The sequence below is a fragment of the Pipistrellus hanaki genome (genome assembly GCF_964339955.1).
Source record: "Pipistrellus hanaki genome assembly, chromosome: 1".
In the NCBI taxonomy this organism is placed as follows: Eukaryota; Metazoa; Chordata; class Mammalia; order Chiroptera; family Vespertilionidae; genus Pipistrellus; species Pipistrellus hanaki.
Genome location: NC_140503.1, coordinates 29,076,260 through 29,102,220, shown reverse-complemented (window position 1 = coordinate 29,102,220; position 25,961 = coordinate 29,076,260). Strand labels below are relative to the sequence as shown.

Sequence of the window (25,961 nt, the reverse complement as noted above, 5' to 3'; positions counted from 1 at the left end):
CTGTCTCTGATAGTTTTTGTTCACTGATCTACCCTTCCCACCTCCAGTTAGTCACCGAAGCTCCTCCAATACTTTCAGATTGAAATGCCTATGTGGTGGGTAGAGTCCTTAGGAAGAAGAAGAAAAAAAAAGATGGTAGAGCCTCTTCCAAATGAATTGCTAAATATGCTTCCCCTTTTTCATGTAGGTCAATGAGCTCAAGACCTCCTTGCAGCCCATCCTACAGGAGTGGAAGATCTACAATAAACTCTCTGATGACGTGAATACGATGACTGTGCGATTCGGGTACTGCATGGAGCACAGCAAGCCTGTGGTCCTGTCGTTGGAAGCCCTGAAGTGCCAGGTGCAGAACCTCCAGGTAAGCTCACCAGGTCTTGCACAGCCCTTTATTGGCAGGTAATCTCCAGTGGAAGCCAGCACAGTCATGGACACAATTGCATGTGTGCTCTCAACAGAGGAGCACAAAACAGTATTTTAAGCACCAGCATCAGAAGTATAGCTTGAAATTCCAGAATGAATCATGGGGGCCAAAGGAGTGAAACTTTGTCGACGTTCACATCGAATCTTTCTTCATTTTTAATGTTCATGTTATTTTGCAACGTAAAGGTTTTGGGCCTGGGTGGGTTTCCTTTTTAAGTACACTTTAAAAGTTTTTGTCTCAAATAAAAGGATACGTTCTCTGTTGTTTTCTTACGCACAGTTTTAATAATTTGCCCCAGTCCTATCAAGGTTTGTGTTCTTATTTCTGTGACACAGAGAAGGTGTTAAAAGCTGCTGCCTTCTATGGAATTGGCCAGGCCACTCAGAAACTGACACTCGTGCTCTGTTCTCTTAGTCTCTTCAGGACGAAGCTGAGAGCAGTGAAGAGTGTTGGCAAAGACTCCAGGAAGTTATTGGAAAACTCAAAGGTCACTGCCCTTCAGTTGCTGAAATACTCGAGGAGAAACGCCAACATACTCACACCAGGTACTTACTGCATTAAGATACAACCTGAACAATGAATCAGTTATCTTAATGACCTGTGTTGAGTGAAGTGTTAAGGGCATTGGACAGTCTAGTCTTAGTTATCTGCGATGATTGGTTTCATACTCTTCTGGCCCCTACTGTTTTGAAGGATCTAATTCATGTCTGATTTCCCATGTCTCGAAGGCTATTACCCACCCTGTTCAAAAGTTTGGTATAATCAATTTGTAACTACCATGATGACAGCCCCAGAGTAGAAGGCTGTTATTTGCCAGAATACATGCCCAGTGTAATCCTCAGAAACACCAACGACCCAGGCAGAAGAGACGGGCCAGATGGGAGGTCTTTGCCACAGGAAACGTTAGATGATGGAAGAAAGGGGATGTTAGAATACCTTCAGGAAATGATTTATGGGCTCAGAAAGGATTCTTGGTGAAGCCTGTGTAGCAGGAAGCTCCTTAAGAGGTGTGGCCCTAGTTATTGCAAGTCTTTCGTTTTATTGAATGCGATATGGAAGCTGGCTGAAGCTGCGTTAGTGATGGAAGAGAAAGGTAAGCTGCAGCAGTCTGCACAGAGAATGAGAGCCGTTTCCTTCACTCCCAGTGTTACGGTAGGAATGTGTGTGGCTTTTGCAATTGGAGAATAAATTTGTCATAAACACAGTTTAAACAGGCTTCCTTAAAAACCCAACTCTATAAATAGGAGTCCTTCCTACATGAAGCGGTTTCAGCAGGCGCAGTCAGTACTCTCTCCACATCTGCCTAAGGGACACCCACACTACAATAGGTAGTCCTTGCCAATCACAAATTTTGTCATTTTTGTTAAGAATTATAAAGTCAGTTAAATATTCCAGTTTGGACTTCTGTTTATATATTGATGGTGCAATTAATTAAAAAAAAAAAAAAAGGCATTTAACAGTGTGGTCTTAACGACCCGGGAGAGGGTGTGCGCTGAGCTTTTGCTGCGAGGGAAAGGATGGGATCGGGGACCTGTTCCTGTTGCCCTGGCAGGTGGGCCCAGGTGAACCACGACATCACGGAGCAGTTGCAGGCGGCCCAGGGCCTGCTGCAGCTCTGGGAGGCCTACACCAGTGCTCATGCCGAGGCTGCGACGAGGCTGGCCCAGCAGGAGGCCAAGTACCACCAGCTTGCAAACATCAACATGTCTGGAAACAACCTGGCAGAGATCCTGACCCCGGCCCTGCGGGACATCAAGGTGGGTGCAAAGCCCACTGGGGGAGCCAAAGGGGGAGACCCAGGGGCTGGACCGAGCACAAGGACAGAGGAGTGCATGAGCAGGCGGTGTGGGACACGGTGAGACTGGGTGGAGTGTGTGGGGCTCGGGGGCCAGGTCTGGGCAGCAGGCAGCAGGGAGCTGGGTCGGGGCACCTGACACCACCTCATTCCAAGTCTCCCCTGTCACTCTAGCAGGTAAATCTCTAAAGCCAACGCCTCACGCAAAGTCTCAAATAAAGCAAAAGTATCTCAACTGAATAGGATTGTCTAAGAATAATAGATGTCCAATCTCTTGCTTTAAAAATAATCGTGGAAAAAAACGATAATTATGGACTCGCCTCCATGTTGCTATGGCTTTTCTGTAGTAACAGTGATATGTAGCCTATGTGTAAGAGCTCTATAATGTCCTCTGTGGCTTTATCCTGTTATGTTGATAAAGGCCCAGAAAGTGATGACTTTCAAGCTTTAAACTGGGTGACCAGCTGCCTTCTGTATCTCCTAATCAAAAAGTATTAACCAACTTAATGGATGACAGGAATCCAACAGATGTGATCTGTATTTCTGATCAGCATCTACCTGACCTGTTCTTTAAGAAAAAAAGCACCAAAAGACACATCCACACACACAGTATTTCCAGAGGAACCTTAAAATCGGCGTGGTTAATGAGACTCTACAGTCTCTGCAAATAAATGCATTTATGTCACAAAGTCTCAGAGGTCAGGATTGCATTGATCCTTAAAATGCCATCAAAGCAGATTCCTAAAACGTTCGACGATTAATGACGGAGCACACAGGACTCACCCAGGGGATCTACAGTTTCTAAACACGAGAAGCCCCAGCCCTATTGGTCAGTGGTCAGTTTTCTCCCCGAACCCGCCGCTTTCAGAGCAGCACCAGTGACGTGCATCATGTAAGCACAGCTTAGCCTTTTCAGCTCTTTCAGGTAAACAGGACAAAGCCAGGCCCACAATGTCAGGGCAGCAAGTCTCCCAGATGTTGGTGGAGGCAGAGGGAGTGGGGGATTCTTGCCCCGAAAGGAGGAGGAGATGTTTGGGGATCCCGTTTCTCCTCCAGGAACTGAAACATGACGTGCAGAAGACGAGAGAAGCCTTTGTCCACCATTCCGCTCTCCTGGACCGCCTCCCACCGCCCGCGGAGTGCGACACCCACGTGCTCCTCTCTGGCCAACGGCACTCCCTCCAGAGGGCTTCGTCCTTGGAAAAGATGCTGCTTGTGAAAGAAAATGAGTTTGAGGTGCCTCTTCTTTTGTCATTCAAGTTGTAGTCTGTGGGCCTCTGCCCGTTGCCCTTAATTCCTTATGTCCTATGAAGAGATAGTAATCCATGCTCATTAGGGCAACTACAGAGTAAAGCTGCCCCGGAAAGCCATATCTGCCATTTGACATGATTGTTCAAGTAGGTGATTTTTTCCATCACATGGGAGTGGGCAGGTCTTAAGCACCCATTTCTTCTTTGTTGAATGTTAGTTTAAGAAGTCCTATATTTTATACACTGTTCAGATCTCAACAGTTCTTTGGACCTCCAAGTGGGGTAATGGAGCCATAGGCCATTTGTTGGATTCCGTATCCACATTTTTTTTTTTTAATCCTCACCCAAGAATATTTTTCCATTGATTTTTTTTTTTTTTTAGAGAGAGGGAATGACAGAGAGAAATATCCATGTGAGAGAAACACATTGATTGGTTGCCTCCTGCACCAGGGCCCGGGCCGGGGAAGATCTTGCAACTAAGGTATGTGCCCTTGACCAGAATCAAACCCGGAACCTACCCAGGACCCTCCGGTCTGCAGGCCAACGCTCTATCCACTGAGCCAAACTGGCTAGGGCTGCATTCACTTTTTGAAGAACTTTTTGTGCTCGCACTGTTAAAAAGCTGCACAGAAGGCCATGGAATTCCAGTGTCACATCTCAATAGCAGCAGGGAGAAAAATATTAAACTAGCAGGACTGAAGGAGCAGAGTACGCTCTGATCTTCCTCTGCATGGTCCCTCAAGCAGGTGAGCCATCCATCCCTGGAGGCTCAGTGCTTTGCCAAAGGCACCAAGGGGAAATCAGGAGCCTTCTGAATATTCAAGACAGCATGCAATGCAGGAGGGGCGGGGGTGGGGGGGTGAGGGAGGGGCTGAAAACAATTTGAACTTTCATCAGCTCCCAAGGCTGTGCTTAGTTCTATTCTATTATATATGCAGGTGTCTCTAATGAAAATTTTTCTTGTCCTAGTTTGTTCTATCACAGTTTAAGGATTTTGAGGACCGGTTGGAAACTTTGAAAAGCCGTATTACACATGAAGAAGAGAATTTGGATAAACTCTACCAAGAGGAAAAAGAAGAAAATCCCGACTCATTCCTGGTATTGCCAATATTTATCATCTCTAAGTGCTTAGACTCAGCATCAGATAAAACATAAGCTAATTACGGTCACACCATAAAATCTGTTTGTATCCTAACTCTTACGCACGGCCATCTACATGTCATTCATTCTTGCCCTATTTTCCCTAACTTCTAGGAAAGTATGACAGCCTACGGATCTGTATTAGTAATATGCCACAGAAATTTTAGTAGATTTTTAACTTTTGATGTCTTTACTGATTAGCTTTCGTTAACTAGAATAATCTATGAATTGGCTATGGTGATTAAATTTTTCCCATTAGTTAAAGATCAAAAGTAAAATACCCTGTTAAGTTTAATGTTTTGGGTTTTTTTTTTTTAATTTATTAGCTTAGTTAACATAAATGAATGGGAGATTTAAAGAATACTGGAACCTGTGTACTCCTCAGTACCAATCCAATAACCTGGATCGGGAGTCGGGAACCCATGGCACACGCTCATTCCCTTCCGTTTATGTGTTGCTCATTGGCGTTTTCATGCTATGGGGCAGAGGTGAATACAACCAATAAAGGCTACGATGTTTATGATCTAGCCGTGCACAGAGGAAGCTGGCTGCCACTGACCTGGACTGTCACAGCCGAGTTCTGTAGTACAGACAGCATGGGTGTTGTAAAGGATGGTTGTTTTATATATTTTTCTGTGCCGTGCCAGCACAGCCAGCTGTTTGGCGAGCCTAATGGAGGCTGGTGAAGGATGTAGAAAAGACAGACAAAGAGAATAAGCTGGGTCTAGGTGGATCTCTTATGCCTGGCTAAGGCCACCGAGAAAGATTCAGACAGCAAGCCCAGTCTTTCTTTTATAGCCAGAGGTAAACAAGGTAGTGGTCGCCGTAGTTACAGTGTGCTTGTGAGTTTCACTTTGTTTGGCAGCACTTCCTGCACCTCCCACGGCCCATTAGCTGCCTAGATAGGATCTAGGGAGACTCTAAGGTCAAGCTTAATTATGCTAAGAGGGCTGTGCCCTCTACGCTGGGACTTGTTTGTGGCTTTGCCAGCAGGTCAGTCTGAGGCTTAACCTTATAGCCGCTCCCTACATTCCACCTAGAGGCTGTCCGTGGGATATCATTTTAAAAATAAAATTTGAGTTTGAATTCTTATTTCACATTCTACCAAAATGCAGATGTGTAAGTGCTTTACTAGGGTTATTTTAAGGATTGCGTTTTCATGCGACTTGTAGGTAAACTGCATGGTCTGTGGAAGGTCAAGTCGTTGGCAGACCAAATGGGGTTTGAAGGTCCAGAATGGGCTCCTTTTAAATAAAATAAAAATGAAAAGGCTTACTTTCACCTTCCTCAAAAACAAAATCGGAGCCCACTTTCTCTTTCCTGGGCTGTTCACGTTCCGGCTGTGTGTGCAGCGGGTTGTTCTAGAAAAGCCACGGGATTGAGAGGCCTGGGTTCAGGGCTTGTCCTAACACCAACTAGTGACTTGACTGTGGGCGGGTCAATGACCCACGGAGGCCCCAGTTTTCCCTCCTCTTTCAGATAAGGAGGGTCCACAGCATCTCTGCGGCCTCGTTGCCCGCACATCTGGAATTGGTGTTCTTCTTTAACAGAATCACGTGCTCGCCCTGGCAGCCCACTCGCCTGACGCGGAGCACCTGAACGAAGTGAGCCTCAGGCTCCCGCTCAGCGACGTGGCTGACAAGACGCTGAAGAACATGAACCGGCAGTGGAACCAGGCCACGGCCACGGCGCTGGAGCGCTACAGGTCAGAACAGCCCGCTCCTCCGCTCCCTTCCCGCTCTGGCGAAACGAACAGCTTGAGCTCAGCGATGTCCTTGTCACATGGCTCAGTTTTATTTGTCTTTTAAACCTGTCTATAGTAAGCTTCAGGGGATCGGATTGCACCAACAGTTTCTCTCCTGCTGTGAGAAGTGGGTCCGCCTCTTGGAGAGGATAGAAGAGACGCTCAAGATGAGCATTGCTGACAGCCTTCCCGCCCTCCTGGAGCAGCAGAAGGCATATGAGGTAACCTGTGCCCCTCACCCCAGGGCAGGGGGGCAGGGAAAGATGGATTTATTTATTTTTGCTAATCCTCATTAACAAAAATATCCAAGGATATTTTTCCATTAAATGTTTTGTTTTTTTAAATATATTTTTTTATTGATTTTTTACAGAGAGGAAGGGAGAGGGATAGAGAGCTAGAAACATCGATGAGAGAGAAACATCGACCAGCTGCCTCTTGCACACCCCCTACCGGGGATGTGCCCGCAACCAAGGTACATGCCCTTGACCGGAATCGAACCTGGGACCTTTCAGTCCGCAGACCGACGCTCTACCACTGAGCCAAACCGGTTTCAGCATCCATTAAATGTTTTAGAGAGAGGCCGAAACCTGTTTGGCTCAATGGATAGAGCGTCGGCTTGGGGACTGAGGGGTCCCGGGTTCGATTCCGGTCGGGGGCATATCCCCAGTGGGGGGTGTGCAAGAGGCAGCTGGTCGATGACTCTCTCTCATCGATGTTTCTAACTCTCTCTCTCTCCTTTCCTCTCTGTAAATAAATCAATAAAATATATATATTTTTTAAATGTTTTAGAGAGAGGAGCAGGGAGGGGGAGAAACAGAAAGAAAGAAACATGGATATGAGATAGACTAGTTGCGTCCCACACACACAGATCAAGCCTGCAGCCAAGATGCATGTCCTTGACCGGAATCGAACCAGGACCCTTCGGTCCTTGGGCCAGTGCTCTATCCACTGAGCCAAACGGGCTAGGGCAGGGAAAGATGAGTTTAGGTGAAATACAGAGTACCTGTCAGTGTATGTCGAAGCCAATCCTGTTGTCAGTTGATCACGTGCAAAAAGTCCTACACGTTTCACAGTTTTCAGCATTTTGTTTTATTACTGTTTTATTAACGACAGAACGCCTAGGTTTTCTGCTGTAAGTGGAATCTTCTAGCACCACTTTGCTTCCACAGAATGCAAACATAATGCCACTTTACCAAGAGCCTGTTGAAATGCTTCAGCTCATCTCTGCAGTCTCACCGAGTAATTCTCTAAAATAGGGAAGAACTTGACATAATTGCAGTTGCCTCGTTAATAATTTCAGAGGAGCTTTCCCACGCTTGTGCTGATGTTTCTTTGGAAATATTATTGGTGGTTATCAGTTGATCCCGCCCTTTACAGTGGGCATGATTAGTTCACCGCAACTTTCTTTTTTTTTTTTTTCTTTTTTTTTTTAAATATATTTTATTGATTTTGTACAGAGAGTAAGGGAGAGAGATAGAGAGTTAGAAACATCGATGAGAGAGAGAGTCATCGATCAGCTGCCTCTTGCACACCCCCCACTGGGGATATGCCCGCAACCAAGGTACATGCCCTTGACCGGAATCGAACCCGGGACCCTTCAGTCCCCAAGCCAACGCTCTATCCACTGAGCCAAACCGGTCTCGGCAGTTCACCTCAACTTTCTAACATAACCGATTTGGCTGCATTGTCACGTTGTCGTCCAATGAAAATGAAGTCCTTCCAGCCCAAAAGCTGAGTGGCCTTGAATAAATTACTGAACTTCATGCCTTAGCTTCCCCCTCTTCGATGGACATTACAATCGTACTTAAATCCGAAGTTTGAGGAATAAGTAAGGTACGGTAATACATGTTTTACACAGTGTCTAGCAAATAGCAGTCTGACCAGTAAACGGGCATCAGCCATAGTGATTGTTGCATCTTTTCCTTCTAAGATTACATTTGTAGGTGCTGTTGATGTGATGGTTGGGCTTTTTTTTTTTTTTTTTTTTTTTTTTTTTTGCAGTTAGACTCAAATAATTTGAAAACTGATCACTTCAGGTGTCCTCCGTGAGCTTAGATTTTAATAGGAAATATAAGGTCCAGGTTCATGAAATGAATTCTACAAGCTGATATTTTGTATTTTAATTCACATGCAGATGTTGGAAGCTGAAGTTTCTGTGAACCAGACAATTGCTGATTGCTATGTCACCCAGTCCTTACAACTCTTAGGCACAACGGAAATAGAGGAGAGGTGAGTTGTCTAGGGTGGGTGTGTGTGTATGTGTGGGCGTGTGAAAGAGAGAGAGAGAAACAGAAAGAGAGAGAGAGAGAGGCAGTGCAGTCAGAGCAGGCCTTCCACCACGTGAATCTTGACCCCATCCGCACCCTGTGGCCATGTCACTTGAGGGGCCACCGTGGGGCAGTCTTGGGACAGTGTTAGGATAGGGTCTTGCTGTGGCCATAAAACCATGGTGGCACACTCCCTGCGGTAGGTGAGTGGGGAAAGCAGAACAGACCCCCTCGCCAAGTACAGTTTACTGACTTTTTTACCTCAAAAGATTCTCTGCAGAATGTTTTCCTCTCTACCTTCAGCCTCGTGATGTTTTGCTATTTCAAGAATAATTCTGAAAGTGCTGTTCCTAGCAAGTATCTTGTCACGGCTGTGAGAGACGGAGTTCTCTCTGTGCTGTGTTCATGGGGCTGGGGCCGCTGGGCAGTGCCACTCAGGCTGAGCAGAGCCCCTTGGGCCATCCTGGCGACAGCAGCTGAACCTGCCGCACAGCAGGTACCCGTGGCACACAGCCCAGAGGCGCCCTGGCCTGTTGCATACTTCTCCAGTGTCCTGGCAGCGATGGTTTTCCCTCCCCAGCTTTCAGCATAACTAAGGAATTATAGCCCATTTCTTCCCCGCTCGGAAGTAATGAAGCCAGTTCCAGGATCATCAGCTGGTTTGGGTTTGATCAGTACGGCAAAGCCTGGCTTTCCACATAACAAATAAAAGACCCCGTTTTTCACGTGAAGGGTGTCGCTTGTCTGGAAAGGAACTGACTGAGTAGCTGCAGGAAGCATTTTTTTTTTTTATTGCTGAAATTGCATAAAGCATACCCCTCAGGTGACAGATATCATTACCAGATACCCAGCTTGCTCGTCTCTTTCCCACCGATCCGGTGGGTAGATTTCCGTGCAGCCCTTGGCCTAATGGCGGTTAAAACAGCCCCCGTTTAAGGAGTGGTTGGTGTGTGTGTAACGTACCCGGGTCCTGTGCAAACACCTTCCGCTAAAAACCGCTGCCAACCACGCGCTGCCCCTGCTCCACGTTCCCCGCCACGTTTGAGTGGAGTGGCGCTCAGTTCTTGAGAAGCTTGTTATCTGTGTGTATATTGTGCCCATCAGTAGCAGATCTGAGTTTCTAGGATGCTGTGAGAGTCATTTTTCTACCTGTTCACGTCCGGATCCCCTGTGTTCCCCAGACCGGCGTTTGTGTCCAAGCTCGCGGCGCTGAGAGCCCGGTGGCAGCACGCGGCGCAGGGCGTGCGGGAGAGGAAGCGCGCGGTGGCCGCGCGGGTGAGGCAGTGGCGGAGCTTCTCCACCCCCGAGGGGGACCTGCTCCGCTTCCTGGCCGCCACCGGCCAGCTGCTGTCTGCACTCCGGAGCCAGGACGGCCACGGTCTCTTCCAGACCAGAAGTCTGATCCATGAGCTGAAGGTACTCCGGGCTGCAGCAGTGTGGGGACCAAGGGGGGCCGTTCCGTGGCAGACATGCATCCCTCCAGGTTATAGGTTTTCGACGAGGTCATGGTGCAGGTGTGCTCCCTGCAATGGGAGGCCAGAGCCCTAGGGTCCCTAGCCTTGCGGGGTCAGAAACCCAGTCTCCTCCATTCACCCGGAAGCAGTGAGGCCCTCCTGGGCTGTGGGGGTAGGGGAGGCGTGGAGATGGGTGGGTCGGGTGGGAGAAGTTGGGGCGACAGACGCACCCCACCCAAGCCTTTAAAGTGCTAATGCGATATAAACTGGCCACCCGTGTGGCCATTGGCAGTGGGACTCCTGCTCACTGGTGAAGGGCTAATCCATGTAGGCTACGAAGTCTTCCATCGGAAAGGGGCTCGACGAGCAGAAGGCTGGAGTAATGAGTTGGCCGTTCCCGGGCACTTACGTTCCCTAGAGCTCGAGAACCACTCTCTCGGGATGAGCTGAGCGAAGTGCCAGCCTCCTGAAGCCCTGGGCTTCCCTCTTCCCTCCCCATGGTCAGCTGTTGAGCGCCTGCTCCGTGCCCGTCACCGCCGAGTGCTGAAGTACGGCGGGCATGAGGAGAGGACCCCATGCTCGCGGGGGCAGTCGGACACATGCATAGATGAGGAAATATCGGATTGCAATGAGGCGTTGGTACTTCATTCAGCCGGAGCCAGTGATGGCGGGGCTGGGTGTCTCCTTCAGAGTGGGTGATCTCTGGGAATGCGACATCTCTGGAGCCTGAGTGATGAGAAGGAGCCAGCCGGGCAGAGTCTGGGGAATGAGCCTTTCAGACAGACGGGATGGCTGTCCCAGTCCCCCACACTGGGAACAAGCTCATCAAGGCAGAGGAACAGAAAGAAGGTGGTGTGAGGAGAGCCCAGCTGGCGGGGCTGCGATGCAGGAAATTAGTTCGAGGCGCAGGCAGGGAGGAATGTCTTGCAGGCAAGGCATGGCAGCTGGATCGTGGCCACGGTGTAAGAGGAGACCGCTGAAGAGTGTCAGTTGGAAGAGAGGGCAGCATGATTCTGTTTGTATCTTTTAAAGATCCTCTGGCCGCTCTGAGGAGAATGCATTGTGGAGCAGCCAGAGGAGAAGCAGGAACACGGTATATTTTCTCTCTCCTGCTGCATAGCAACCATCACTGATGCTTATCTCCCACAGTTCCGGGGGCTGGCAGGGCTCAGCATGGCGATTCTTACGTAGGGTCTCGGGCAGTTTTGGTCAGATGATGGCTCAGGCTGGACTCACCTGGCGACTCGCTCGCTCTCGTGTCTGGCACTGAAGCTGGAAAGACTCGCACAGCTAGGAACTGGGACTGCTGGGCATCATTCCCTGTGGTCACTCCCCATGGAAGCTCTGGCAGCCAGATTTCCTACATGGCAGCTCATGGCTGCAAAGGCTCATGTACCAAGAGAGAAATCCAGGGAGAGAAGCTCTGTGCCTTTTAGACCTCGCCTTGGAAGTCACGTGTCACATCCACCATCTTCTTTAGCCATCACACGTGCCCACACGGGGTCAAGAGGAGGGGACAGAGGCACCGTCACTTGATGGGCAGTGACAGGTTCTGGAAGAGCACGCAGGGCAGGGAATATTGCTGTGGCCATTTTGTGTAAAATATTCTGCCAGATCCAGACAGGCTATTTCAGTGGTCTCAGAGAATTGTTAGGGTGAATCAGACAAGAGTGATCACCGTGAAGATAAAAAAGAATGTTTGTGGGTAGCCTTTACAAGACTAACTAATGGTTCAGCTGACTCTAGGTTCCTGGTGTGAGCATCATGGTGAATAGTCGGGAAGACTGGAGGAGGAGGAGCAGGTCTTTTCATCAGTTAAATTTGAGATGGCTTAGACAAGTCACTTTTCTTTTTTTAGAATAAAGAAATTCATTTTGAAAGATGGCAAACCACCTATGAACTAACCTTGGAAGCTGGGGAGAAGTTGCTGAGCACAACTAACCTGGAAAGTAAGGAGTCTGTTAACAAGAGAATCGGTCAACTTCAGGAGAACTGGAAGGACACAAAGACCCAAGTGGAAGAGATGATTAAACACTTCCAGAGCATCATAGAGGTAAACACGTCTCTTACTTTCCCACTCGTGACCCTCAAATGCAGTACCTAGAATGTTTGTTGACTGTGTGACAATGGGAATGCTTATGGGATGATATTGTAAGTTTTCCAAAGGTCCTACTATCCCACATGTGTCAAACACAAGGCCCGCGGGCCAAATCCAGCCCGCCAGGCCTTGCAATGTGGCCCGCACCGCGCTGTCATCACTGCACTCCGCTGTCAGTTTATGACATTGTCAGTTTATGACTGTTCAGTAAACCATTCGGCCCGCGATTTAGGCTGGATTTTAGATTTTGGCCCCTTCTCTGATTGAGTTCGACACCCCTATACTATCCCATGAATCATGCCAGTTACTTAATGTCGAATAATAATATTAGCATTTTTAAAAACTCAATATTAAATATGTAAATACTTGAGGTTCTATTTTATATTTGCTTTTATGAAACAGAGAACTTTTTTTTAATCCTCGCCCAAGGATATGTTTATTAATTTTAGAGAGAAACATTCATGTGAGAGAGAAATATCGGTCAGTTGCCTCCCATACACACAACCTGGGTATATGCCCAACCAGGAATCAAACCCACATTTTTTTGGTGTACAGATGACACGCCAACCTACTGAGCCACCCAACTGAGCCACCCGGCCAAGACAAAACAGAGAACTTATTAATATTCAGTGGAAGTTCCACATACAAAGTTAATGTTCTACATATGGTCTATCCTTGGGTATAGTGTGTGAAAATAAACACAGTGATACTTCATCTTTCTGTTATCATCAGAAATGCATTTTTGTATATAAGCAAATTTCACAGATAATTTAAGATTATATCTTTAAGAACTGAAAGGTTCCTTTGTCATTATTAGGAAAACCATTTTGTTGTGCTAAAATACCAAGTTTTTCTCAAGGACTCTGAGCTGCTTTGAACCTAGGCCCTACACTATGTGCTTTTTGAGGTCTTGTGTGGTTTTTATGGTTTTCCTCTTGCTACATACAATATGAAGCTATCTGTTTTTTACTTTTTGTTTCTCTGAGCGTACCTACTCCTTATAAGCCCACTCTCCTCTTTACACTATTTTAGAATAAAGAAATTCATTTTGAAAGATGGCAAACCACCTATGAAGTAAACTTGGAAGCTGAGGAAAAGTTGCTGAGCAACTTTTATATTGTGTGTGTGTGTCCAAACCAGATAACCAAGCTTATCAGAAATGGTTTTATTGAAAGAAGAGCAAATATGTCCCGCGTTGGGGCCTGAGTATCTCTCCTGTGAACAAAGTGTCTGCCTTTTCTTTGGTATATGGACTGCAAAATTCATTAACTAGAAACATGTGCTGAGCTCTGGCCATGTTTGTAAAGTATGTGGCCTTTGCAGTTACCGGGTTGGTGGGGAAGAAGAGTTTCGTTTCTCGCTTTGCTCTCTTGGTTGTGTTCCAGAGACTTGATGTTGCTGGACCAGTGGCCACCTCTTACGTGTATGGTCGCCATAGAATGGGGCCAACCCAAGTATGTTTGGGTGGCAATTGTACTGAGGATTAACATAGTGTGTGAGTTTGTTTGTCTGCCGTTAGTAACCTCAGCAGTAGAAATTTACCCCAGTGAATCACTTGTAAGCACCCTGAACTTGAAAATGCAGGCAACTATTTGCTCAGTAACGTAAGGTTAAAAGAAAGGGAGATGGTGCGAAAGAATGGCACAGGATGTGGGGGGCACCTGCAGCCTTAGGGAACCTCTTGACGAAGCTGCTTCTACCCTCATCTCCTTGGCCAGTCAGTTTTCTCTGAGCCTCCATTTTCACAAATTTCCCCCCCTCCCCATTAATCTTCATCTGAGGATATTTTCCCATTGATTTTTAGAGAGAGTGCAGGGAGGGGAAGAGACAGAGAGAGAAACATTGATGTGAGAGAGACTCATTAATTGATAGCCTCCTGTACATGCCCAGCCTGGGTCGGGGATCAAGCCTGCAGTCTAGTTGCATGCCTCTGATCAGAATCAAACCCGGGACCCTTCAGTCCTCAGGCCAAAGCTCTATCCACTGAGCCAAACTGGCTAGGGCAGTTTTCACATTTTAAATGTGCTAATACTAATACTTGTGCTGTCTCCTAAGGTTATTACAATTACAGTAAGACAGTGAATTTGAAATTACTTTAGAAACGGTAAAGTGCTTTAAGCAGCAGGTGGCTGTCGGTGCATGGGTGAGAGATGGAGAGCGAGTGAAGCTTGACTGCGAAAGGGCCACCCAAGCCAAACTACTTCTAGAAAAGAGAGAGCAGAGGAGTGGCGTTAGGAAAGAAGACAAGAAAAGTGGTCGAGTGCTTTTGGTTTTATGATGCTATTGTAGCACATGCCCGAGTCTGTAAATACTAAAGATTAGTTCTTATGGCAGCCTTTTAAATGTGAACTGTTCCAATATCAAAATAGAAATAATATGACATATACCAGGTTTATGGGGAAGGAGGAAGAAATACAGTTGACAACATGGGTTTGAACTGCACAGGTTCACTCTTTTTCTTTTTTTCAATAAATGTAGAAGACCTTAGAGTCCTTGGGTTTTGCATCTGTGGATTCAACCAACTGCAGATTGAAAACTACAGTATTTTCAATCTTCAGTTGGGAATCTGTGGATACCAAGTGTCAACCTAAGTCACATGGGGATTTTCAATTCCTCCCTAACCATCCCCCCACCCCGAGTCATTCAAGAGTCTGCTATATTTTGAAGCAAAAACCAACCAACCTAATGGTTGAAATGAACCACACGTGAAGCTGCCAAGAGGTGTTGGACCAGAGGGGTATCCCGTTGATCGGCTCTATTAGACCACAGTTTGTTCAAGAAAGGAACTGGGTTTCTGTGTGATTTACGAAATCGCGTTAGGCAGAGCACTTCCATGGATTAAGTGAGTTGTTCTGGTTCTGTAATTTATTCTTAAATAGCAAAGTACTGACCAGTTTTAACACTGTTTTCAAATAGACCTGGGACCAGTGTGAAAAGAAAATCAAGGAGCTGAAAAGCCGGCTGCACGTTTTAAAGGCACAAAGCCAAGATCCTCTTCCAGAACCTCACGAGGACCTCCAGAAAGAGAAAGAGCTGATGAAGGTACTGGAAGCCGAGGTCGTGTGCGCGATGGCTCTCAGCTGTTTCTCCAGAATTGCAGTGTTTGTTTGCCTTTTCGTTTCTGTGTGGGAACCAAGTTTCCATGTTGAGTTGGAAAACATTTTTCCTATCTTTTAGCCAACAAAGCATCCTGGTCTCAGAAGGAGTTAGAACCCTTGGTTTTTGAGACCCAGGTGTGAAAATGAGAGCCGTGGGGGTCCTCGGGGACCCCTTGCTGGCTGGCTCGCTGAGATGTAAGGTGTGGCCTCAGAGGCAACATGGAAAGCTGTTCCCTTACCAAATGGCCTTGTCCTTGAAATAAGAGTAAACTATGACTAAAAAATTCATTTTTTTAAAAAGCCAGTGGGTTGAGTGTTTTGCTAGGTTATAACATTCTTATAAAACCTTTCGAACTGTATTCTGCCTAATTAATATCACACTAGCAAAAATTTCCGCATATTTTAGGCCTTTGCAGACAGGAATTTGCATCCGTAAAATTTCCAGGTCAGGAATTCCATGGTCTCTTCCCTCTTTGCAGGTTGGATGTTTAAAAGAGATCAAAAGCCTTTTGGAATGCAATTTGTCTTGTTTTTATTGTTTGTTTTCTTCAGTGACTTCAATCAAATTGAAATAATTAGGAAGAAATGAGTAGTCTTATATGTCAGCTGTGCTAGAAATCAGGGTGTTTTTCCCCCCCTTCATTTTAATATACTGACATGCAAAATATTTTTAACCTAACAAATGATATGACAAACTGCCAGGAAACCATCACTCAGCTGAAAAGTAAAACATCACAAATACAGTTGTGTAGTGTTCAGGATGATTGTCAAAGTACGTTCCCTCCCCAGAAGTGTTTACAACCCTGAATTTGTTCTTTTGTCATGCTTATGCACTTCTTTATCATTTTACCGTGTGTCCATAGTTCTCAATGAAATATAGGATATTACTTTTGTTTTTAAACTTTACATGAACAGTACCATATTATATAACACATATAGTGTAACCTTTTCCCCTCATCATGATTTTGACAACTCATTCATTCTCACTGCTGTGTTGATGCATTATATCAATAGAAAACAATTTATTCTCTCTCCCATCACTTGATATTATCAATTTTTTAAAAAACTTTTGATAGTCTGATAGGGGTGAGATGGTATCTCTTTGTAGTTTAATTATTAGTAAGGTCAACATTTCTTTCATGTTGATCACCTTTTCAAATTTGCCTTCTATGAATTGCCTGTTTATATCCTTGACTTATTTTTCTATTGGGCTATTTTCTTATTGATTTGAAGTAGCTACTTATTTATTTTAGATAATTCTCCTCTGTTGATTAGACATTTGCAATGTCTGTTGAGTATAGACATTGCAAATGTCTTCTCCCATCCAAGAACTTCTTTTTCTACTTTTTCTTGGGGTCACTGGCTGGGCAGGGTATTTTTGTCATTTTAATATAGATGAATTTATCAATATCTTCATTTTCTGTTTCTCTTGAGACATCTTCATACTAAAGTTATAAAGATAAACTCCTACATTTTCTCCAGGAAGTTTCATGTTTTGCTCTTTATCTTATATCTTTATTCATTGGAGAATTGATTCTTTTTTAATCCCTCACCCAAAGATATGTTTTCATTACTTTTAGAGAGAGAAAAATAGAGAAACACAATGTGAAAGAAAAACATTGATCAGTTGCCTCCCATATGAGTCTCGACTTGGGATTGAACCTGCAACCTTTTGGTATATAAGACGATGCTCCAACCGGCTGAACCAGCCAGCCAGGGCTGAAGAATTGATGTTTGAGTAATTTCTGAGTTAAAGGCTCGATTTTTTTATTCATATGGATAGTCAGTTGTCCTGATGCCTGTTTATTCAATAGTACAATGTCAAATATCATGTTTCCATATACCCAAAACTTCTTTCTTGATTCTCGATCCCATTGGTCTGCTTACCTTAGATTTTAAATCAGGTCTTTATTTCAGGCGTGATATGTACCCAGACCTTGTTCTCCCATCTTAGTATGGATGACCTTGGGTCTTTGATTTTCCACAACTTTTAGAAGTATTTTGTGTAGTATTGAATGTGTAGGTTAATTTGGGAAAAATTAACATCTTTTTGACATTGAGTACTCCTGTTCCTGAATGTGGCATATTTCTCCTGTTAGTTGTTCAATAATGTTTTACAACTTTCTTTACATAGGATTGTGCGTCTTTTGTTAGATTTATTTCTTGGTGTGTTATTTTTGAAGCTATTGAAAATTCTGCCTTTTTCTTTTTCTTTTCTTTTTTAATAAATATTTATTGTTCAGATTATTACAGGTGTTTCTCTCCCCCCCCCCCATAGCTCCCCTCCACCTGATTCCCCACCCCACCCCATGCCCTTACCCCTGCCACTGTCTTCATCCATAGGTGTAAGATTTTTGTCCAATCTTTTCCTGCACCCCTCAAACCCCCTTCCCCCTGAGAATTGTCAGTCCACTCCCTTTCTATGTCCCTGATTCTATTATATTCACCAGTCCATTCTGTTCTTCAGATTTTTTATTCACTTGATTTTTAGATTCATTTATTGGTAGGAATGTATTTGATGTCTTTTTCTTGTTCATAATTTTTACTTTACCTTTTTCTTCTTCTTCCTCTTCTTAAAGAATACCCTTCAGCATTTCATGTAATCCTGGTTTGGTGGTGATGAACTCCTTTAGCTTTTTCTTGTCTTTGAAGCTCTTTATCTGATCTTCAATTCTGAATGATAGCTTTGCTGGGTAGAGTAATCTTGGTTGTAGGTTCTTGCTATTCATCACTTTGAATATTTCTTGCCACTGCCTTCTGGCCTGCATAGTTTCTGTGAGAAATCAGCTGACTGTCGTATGGGTACTCCCTTGTAGATAACTAACTTTTTCTCTTGCTGCTTTCAAAATTCTCTCTTTGTCTTTTGCCCTTGGCATTTTAATTATGATGTGTCTTGGTTTGGTCCTCTTTGGATTCCTCTTGTTTGGGGTTCTGTCCACTTCCTGAACTTGTAAGTCTATTTCTTTCATCAGGTGAGGGAAGATTTCTGTCATTATTTCTTCCATTAGCTCTTCAATATTCTGCGCTCTCTTCTTCTGGCACCCCAAAAATTTGGATGTTGGTATGCTTAAAGCCGTCCCAGAGGCTCCTTACACTATCCTCACACTTTTGGATTCTTCTTTCTTTCTGCCTCTCTGGTTGGGTGTTTTTTGTTTCCTCGTATTCCAGATCTTTGGATTGACTCTTGGGGTACATTGATCTATAGTTGAGTTTCTGTATATTCTTTATTTCAGACAGTGTATGCTTAATTTCTGACTGGTCCTTTTCCTTTTTCTTTTCCTTTTTTTGGCATTCTCATTAAGGTCCTTGAAGGTTTCACTAAGCTTCTTGGAGGTCTCATCAAGTTTCTCAGTGGTTTTTAGAATATTCTTGAGTAACTTTATAAATGTGGTTCTGAACTCTGTGTTGTCCAGTAGTTTACTTTCCTCCATCTCTCCCATTCGTGATGTGCTTCTGTGTCTGCAAATTTTAGCTGCCTCCCTGTGTTGATGGAGTGGCTTTGTGTGGTAGGTGACCTACAGGGGCCAGTAGCTCAGCTTCCCCAATCACCCAAGGTGGTTGCCCCTTGTACACCCCTTTGTGGGCTGAGTTCAAAATCTTTGTGTAGTTTAGCCTTGATTACTGTTGGTACACTGGGAGGAATTGACCTCCAGGCCAATTGGCTGTGAGGACCTGCTGTGTCTATAATGGAAGAACTGCTGCGCTGGAGACACGCTTATGGTGCAGGCCTTGTTTCAGTGGAGCTTTGGTGCTCACTGAGTCCGCCTCTCGAATATGTCACTCATGGATGTGAGGAGTTGAAATCTGGTGTCTCACACTGACCACTAGGTACACTGACTTCTGGATCTCCAATGGGGTGCAGTTCAGCTACTGTCTGAGGCCACCCTGCAGGAGCTACAGTGAGAACCACAGTCCTCTCCTCCCTGCTTGGAGCTTGGAGTCTTTGGAGCTGTCTGCACTGGGTTGCAAGTTTTCTAGGTTAAACTGCAATAAAGAAGGCCGTTCATATGCAAAAGCCGCTGCTTGGAGCTTGGGTGTGTTTGTAGATTGTGCGGGGCGGAGTCTCGGGGCATCACTAGGCTAGAGCATGTCAAACAGTGATGGCTGCCAGTCAGCCGTCTCTGCCTCTCTGATCGCATCCCCACATCTCACGCCTCAACACAGCAAACAATTATTCTTGTGCACAGCTCTGCAAGCAAGCCACCCTCACTTTCCAACAGACAGTTCAGCTTCTCCCCAGAAACTGGATTTCAGAGAGATCGGGAGTTTGTCTATCTTTGGGTTGAAGAAAGCAACGCCTGTGGCCAGCCGGGGTCCACCACCAGCCCATATCACTCCTTACCCCAGTTTTTCAACGCTTGTGTTTTGAATGCTCTTTTCTCTTTTCGTCTAGTTGTAGAACTTCCACTCAGCCAGCTTTCCTGTGGTTTAGGGTGATAGACATTTTGTCTTTTAGTTGTAGTTTTAAAATTGTTGTGCATGGCAGCAATTTGGATGTTTACCTACGCCGCCATCTTGGATCTTTTCTGCCTTTTTCTGGTTATATTTTCTGTTTATCACTGATGCCTAGAAATGTGACTAACTTTATATATTGATATTATATTCAGCCATCTTGCTAAACTCTTTTTGCTAATTCTAGTAATTTATCTACATATTCTTTTGGATGTCTATGTCAACAATCACCATTTGTGGGAAAATGACCCCTTTTTGTTTCTTCCTTTTGATTATAATTTTTTTCTGTCCTTTCTACACTGGTCACTGCTTCCAGAACTATGCTGAGTGGAAATATTAATGGCTGGCTCCTTCCTGTTAATCCTGATATTTTTCAAAGAATTATTCTGACATTTCACCCTTAACCCTGATGTTTGCTGGTGTTGTGTTAGGTTCTGAAGGTTCCTACCTTTTCCTAATTTTCAAGTTTTTATCATCTTTAGGTTTAGATCTACACTTCAGGCCTAATGAGAGGGTGTGGAGTCACTCTCGAGTTGATACACAGAATTTCCAGTGCAGAATGCAAACTATAAACGCATAAGAGGACATGACATTCCCAAGTATCATACTTCTCAGTTTCCACCAGATCCTTTAAGCTTCCACGGTTTCCACATCCTCTCTCTCCGGGGAAGAATCCAGGAGAGAGGCCAAGACCATGCATTTCATTCAATCCATGCCCATATTCCAAAGGATCCTACGTAACCTGAAGCCTGTCTAGGGCAGTGTTTACCATCCTGAATCACCTGGGGAGATACATCAGCCCCTGGACCAGTCTGGGCTGTACTTTCCTCCTAGTACCGTGGTCGGCAAACTGTGGCTCACAAGCCACATGCGGCTCTTTGGCCCCTTGAGTGTGACTCTTCCACAAAATTCCATGGCCTGGGCGAGTCTGTTTTGAAGAAGTGGCATTAGAAGAAGTTAAAGTTTAAAAAATTTGGCTCCCAAAAGAAATTTCAATCATTGTACTGTTGATATTTGGCTCGATGAACTAATGAGTTTGCCGATCACTGTCCTAATGAGTTTGCCTCCCTAATACACAGGCATCTGAGTCAGCACCTCTGAGCAGGGAGACCCTGCATGAAGCTCAGTGGTCTTTGGGGTTCCTGTAGTTAGGTCAGTGGGTGATGTACCTCCACTTACACTTTATATTATGTAGCTCATGAAAACTGTTCTGCTACCGTGTCTGCTCTCACCCACTTTACTGGAATTGTGAGGCTAAAAGTAGGTAACAAAAATTTTATGTAATAATTTCTGATAAAGATGGTATTTCCTAGTCCCCATGCAACCTTTAAAAAAGAATTCTCCAGACCATTTTATTAAACGTAAATTATTGGCAACAACTTGTGAGATCATACCAGTGTAGAAATTAGAGCCCTGGAAATCAGTCAGAATTCACACATTTTTACTGTTGCCACTGTCAGCGACCTGTCTATAGTCGCTCTTCCACTTTCCTATAGATAGGGCTGAATGGAGACCCTTACAGTGTGCCGAAGTAAGAAACATTGTAAGCACAGTAAAAATGGCTCTTGAATTAGTGATCTTCTCATTGTACTACAGCTCTTACAGAGTTACTTGGAAGTGCTCACAAAACAGTAACAGATCATGCTATTTTTCTTTTAAAAGACACGTGCCTAGCTGCTTTGGCTCAGTGGATAGAGTGTCAGCCTGCAGACTGAAGAGTCCCAGGTTTGATTCCATTCAAGGGCCTGTTGCTGGGCTAGGTCCCCAGGGTGGGGTGTGCAGGAGGCAGCCTATCAATGATTCTCTCTCATCTTTGATGTTTCTATCTAAAATCAATAAAAATGTATTTTTTTAAAAAAGACGTGTAAATGTTCTAGCTATTTCTTTTTATCTCCCCTGTTGTGAAAGTAATTGTGTTGATTATGTCCTAGAATTAAAAAGGTTTAAATTTGACCAATTTATTTGAAAAAAAAAAAATGTTTACAGGGCCACAGGAAATTTTCTGCTAACACCAATCTCTGCCAATTACTTACTAACAATTTATTTTTTTTCTTTCATTATAGTTAACTTCCTTTTTGAAAGTTAAACAAAATAATTCCCTTTGAACAGAAGCTGTTATTATATGATTGCCAAGGTGGCAACAGTACATTGCTTGGGTGTTTTTAAGAATAGGAAATCAACTTTCTAATTTCGGTGGCATAGTTTCAGAATTAGAAGTGTGTGTGTGTGTGTGTGTGTGTGTGTGAGAGAGAGAGAGAGAGAGAGAGAGAGAGAGAGAGAGAGAGAGAGAGAGATTGTTGCTTTCCTCCAAATAAAGGTAAAAACCGACATGACTTTAAAGTAGAATTAACTCTATAAAAGCCTGAACTACCTGAGAATATGAAAATAGGGATAGAAAGGAGTTTTCTTTTGAGAGAAAAGTGGTGAAGAGCTGGCCAGCCACCCCTGCAGAAGCTGGCCCTGGGCTGTTTCTCGTTCGGGAGGTCCCGCCCCCTTCCGGGTGTCCCCTCCCCCAGAGCCCAATCAAAGGATTAGCTGCAGGTTTGGAAACAACAGCAGTTGGAGTGAAGGTTTGTTGTTGTTTCTCTCTCCCTGTCCTTGTGTCTCCCGCAGGAGCTGGAGAAGTCTTTGGCTAACTGGGCGCAGAACTTGAAAGAACTTCAGACTATGAGAACCGACCTGAGCCAGCACATGCTGGTGGAGGACGCGATGGTGCTGCAGGAGCAGATAGAGCTTTTGCACAGACAATGGGAGGACCTCTGCCTCAGAGTAAGTCGGGTCACGGCAGGGCACGGCTGTTCTGCCGGTGCCTGGAACGTCTCCGAGGGCCAGGGTGGAGAGGAGCCTCGTTTCATTGACCGGAGGCCCTTCCAGCTGGAGCCCAGGCCGCTGTTCCCTCCGCGGGCAGCGGCTGGGTGTAGCAGACCTGCCCCCTGCCCCTTTGTTTCCCGGCGCTGCGCTCCGTGAGGGGACTGGGTGCGGGGACTGGGTACGTTTGTAAGGAGCCTCCTGGAGACCCAGGTGAGACGTGGGAGGGGCTGCAGTTCTGCGTGTGCTCTGTCATGTGCAGATGAGGAGGCTGATCCGTGGGTTCGCGTCAGGACCCAGAGCAGAGGCGGCAGCATCTCTCCTGGGCTGAGTTCTGGGCTGAGGCCACTTAGAGCCCCACAGGGGCCGCCTCTTACCCCGAACCCCGCATTCACGCGCAGTCGGTGTTTCTGTCAAGTTTTTAAAACTCTGAAAGAAACGATCTGCTGCTGCCCCTAGTTCCTCAGTGGCTCACTAGGGGTTCACCTCCCGTTAAGAACGGGATTGTGGCAGGGTATCCGACAGCGTGTGCGACGGGATCCAGACGGCATTAAAGGGTCCCAGCAGATCTTTGCTTTACAAACGTGTCGTTCTAAGAAAAGTAAACTCCCAGATCTCATTTTTTGTGAATTAGGAGATATATCTTTAGGAGTTGAAATTCAGACACTCTTGAGTGCATGTTCATAAAGTTAAAAGCATTTTTCTTTCTTGATTGTAGTGCTTAATATTCACAATGAGTACGTACCCTACTTTTAAGTGTCCTTTTAGAATTTTCATTCAGATGTTACAGAAGAGAAAATATTTAGGAAATATGGAAAGCATCCTGCAAGTGAAGCAGCGGAGACAGGGGTCCAGATGTTCCTCGTTATGAAGCTGCCGACGGGACGCTGTGACAAAGGCCAGGGCCTTTTCAGACTGAGATCAATAGGTGCCCCGAGGAGCGGGAACACAGAACTTGGTTTTGGGGGGATAGTTCTTTGGGCCTTTTTAACACATTTGGTTGTAGGGGGGAGGGTGCAAATATTAGGCACTTTGGCCTCCAGTCTGGAAAGAGCAGAGGTGTTCTCTGCATAGTAAGAAACTCTGGGAGTTCCGCCTTCCTTTCCCCATCTGCAGAGTGGGGTGTTAAAACTTTCCCAGAAGAACTCTTTAGCGATTGCCCCTTTTAACTCTACGCTTAAAAAGATCTGTAATACTTGAGAGGATTTTTTTACCTAGAGAAAGGCACGTTTCATTCTTTGGACTCACATTGATTGAAGTCATATATTCGAACCCTGGGAGGAGGAAGACCCTTTGCTGGTGGCAGCCCAGTGGCCTGGGCCTCAGGCAGTACTGGGCTTCCGGGGGCTTAGATCAGTATTCCATCCCATTTCCGTGGTTCCTATCCGGAGTGGTAGGGCATTGTGGGAAGGTGAATTCAATGAGTGGTGTGCATTGTTGTTTTTTCATCTTATTTTGCTTTGTTTTGAAATACACTAGAATGTTTAAATGACTTGAATTTTCATGGCCCATTTGCATTTACAAATGTTAGATTTATCATTGAAGTTGTATTATGCTTTCTTAAGTAAATAGGCAGGACATTGTTCTTAAGTAGGTAAAAAGACAATATTTATTTTTTTAAAAGGAAAGGATTTGGGTCCTAAAGTTATAAGTTAGCATGCAGCAAGCATTCAGCGAACGTATATTAGGAAGAACAGGAACAGAAGAAATGTAGGTATTGCTTAAGTTGTTCCCTTAACCTTTCCTGTTTCTCATTTTTAATATAACCTGAATGAAATATTGGATAAAATTGAACCCTTTTGGTCAGGTACAATCATCATTGCTTTTTTTTATGAAGTTTATCAAAGGAGTAAGCAAATTCTGTTGTTAAGCCCTCGGAGCTTAGGAGGCAGAAACACAGTAATTTAAGTCGATAGGGTCCTGATGGAAATGAATGAAATCCATCGTCCTTGGGGGGGACGGAAGGGGAGCACTTTCCTTCCTGCCTGTGCTCAGCTGCCAACTGCATTTTCCTTTCCAGGTGGCTGTTCGCAAACAGGAGATCGAGGACAGACTCAACTCCTGGGTTGTGTTCAATGAGAAAAACAAAGAGCTGTGTGCCTGGCTGGTGCAGATGGAGAACAGGGTCCTGCAGACCGCGGACGTTAGTATCGAGGAAATGATCGAAAAGCTACAGAAGGTGAGCGGCAGGGCCCAGGTGGGTGCCGTGACCCCTCCCGCGGGCCCTCCTCCCGCCTCCCGCCCCCTGGCTCACAGAGCTGTGCTATTGGCATGTTTCCAGTAGCATTTTAGAAATGCGAAGGGACTTCTCACTCTTTCTGTTCCTTCCCAGAGAAGAACGGTAAGTGGGGATTCCAGAGAGATGGGAAGTGTGGGGCCCCTCCAGAGGGCTGGGTGCTGTAGATTGAGGGAAGTTCCTCTCTCTCCGGAAGGAAGTCCGGCCAGGAAAGGGCTTTTCTAACCCCCTTCTTTCCCCTCCCTCCATCCCCCGGCCTGCCCACATCTCCTTAAGCATCTGTTTACACTCCGAGTGAGTTAAGGCTTTTCTAGTTATTATTATAGAGCGCCCCCCCCCCACCCCCTTGCCAAAGGGGAGAGGCCAGTAATGGGGCTCATAATTTTGAAGATGACTCATACCCACAGGAAAAGGTAGAAACATTCTTGCCACTCAGGAGAACGCCTACTCCATTGGGCTAACGCAGTGTTTCCCGACCTTCTCTCATGATGAGAATCACCTGGTGGAGTTGTTAAAACACAGATTCCTGAATCCCAACTAAGAAGTGCTAAACTAGAATTTTTGGGAACATATAGGTAAAATTGTATACTTAACTAGTGCTCTAAGACAGATTTTATATACAGAGCACTAAGTTAGGTATGCAATTTTACCTATATGTTCCCAAAAATTCTAGTTTAGCACTTCTTAGTTGGGATTCAGGAATCTGTGTTTTAACAACTCCACCAGGTGATTCTCATCATGAGAGAAGGTTGGGAAACACTGGGCTAACGTACTTAGACTCAGGTGTCCTCGCTCCCGAGAAGGTGCGATTAGGAGAACTCTGGGAGGGGAGCCAGGGCTGTGGAATTAACCACGGCCTTACATAGCACACGTGTGCTGAGTGGGCACCGCTTGGCTCCCTGGCTGCTCCCTGAAGAGTTGTATTAACAGGTCTGAGAAATTTCTTTTATATATATATATACAGAGAGGAAGGGAGAGGGATAGAGAGCTAGAAACATGGATGAGAGAGAATCATCGACCAGCTGCCTCCTGCACACCCCCTACTGGGGATGTGCCCGCAAGCAATGTACATGCCCTTGACCGGAATCGAACCCGGGACCCCTCAGTCCGCAGACCGACGCTCTATCCACTGAGCCAAACCAGTTTCGGCCTGAGAAATTCCTTAATTAAAAAGTTTTTTTTTTTTAAGAGGCGATTG

At 45.3% G+C, this 25,961-nt stretch overlaps 1 protein-coding gene across 4 annotated transcripts in view; it reads left to right on the top strand.

Moving 5' to 3' along the window:
* SYNE2 (spectrin repeat containing nuclear envelope protein 2) overlaps positions 1 to 25,961 on the top strand; it is a 299,775-nt gene that overhangs the window by 236,177 nt on the left and 37,637 nt on the right. For all 4 annotated transcript variants that reach the window (XM_084866238.1, XM_084866237.1, XM_084866235.1 and 1 more), the window contains 13 exons: positions 188 to 358; positions 836 to 966; positions 1,974 to 2,178; positions 3,273 to 3,452; positions 4,436 to 4,564; positions 6,157 to 6,311; positions 6,427 to 6,571; positions 8,485 to 8,579; positions 9,799 to 10,033; positions 11,930 to 12,124; positions 15,086 to 15,211; positions 22,333 to 22,488; positions 24,548 to 24,706. In XM_084866238.1, the coding sequence (XP_084722364.1) occupies positions 188 to 358; positions 836 to 966; positions 1,974 to 2,178; positions 3,273 to 3,452; positions 4,436 to 4,564; positions 6,157 to 6,311; positions 6,427 to 6,571; positions 8,485 to 8,579; positions 9,799 to 10,033; positions 11,930 to 12,124; positions 15,086 to 15,211; positions 22,333 to 22,488; positions 24,548 to 24,706 (2,082 nt within the window). The remainder of the gene's footprint in view (positions 1 to 187; positions 359 to 835; positions 967 to 1,973; positions 2,179 to 3,272; positions 3,453 to 4,435; positions 4,565 to 6,156; positions 6,312 to 6,426; positions 6,572 to 8,484; positions 8,580 to 9,798; positions 10,034 to 11,929; positions 12,125 to 15,085; positions 15,212 to 22,332; positions 22,489 to 24,547; positions 24,707 to 25,961) is intronic.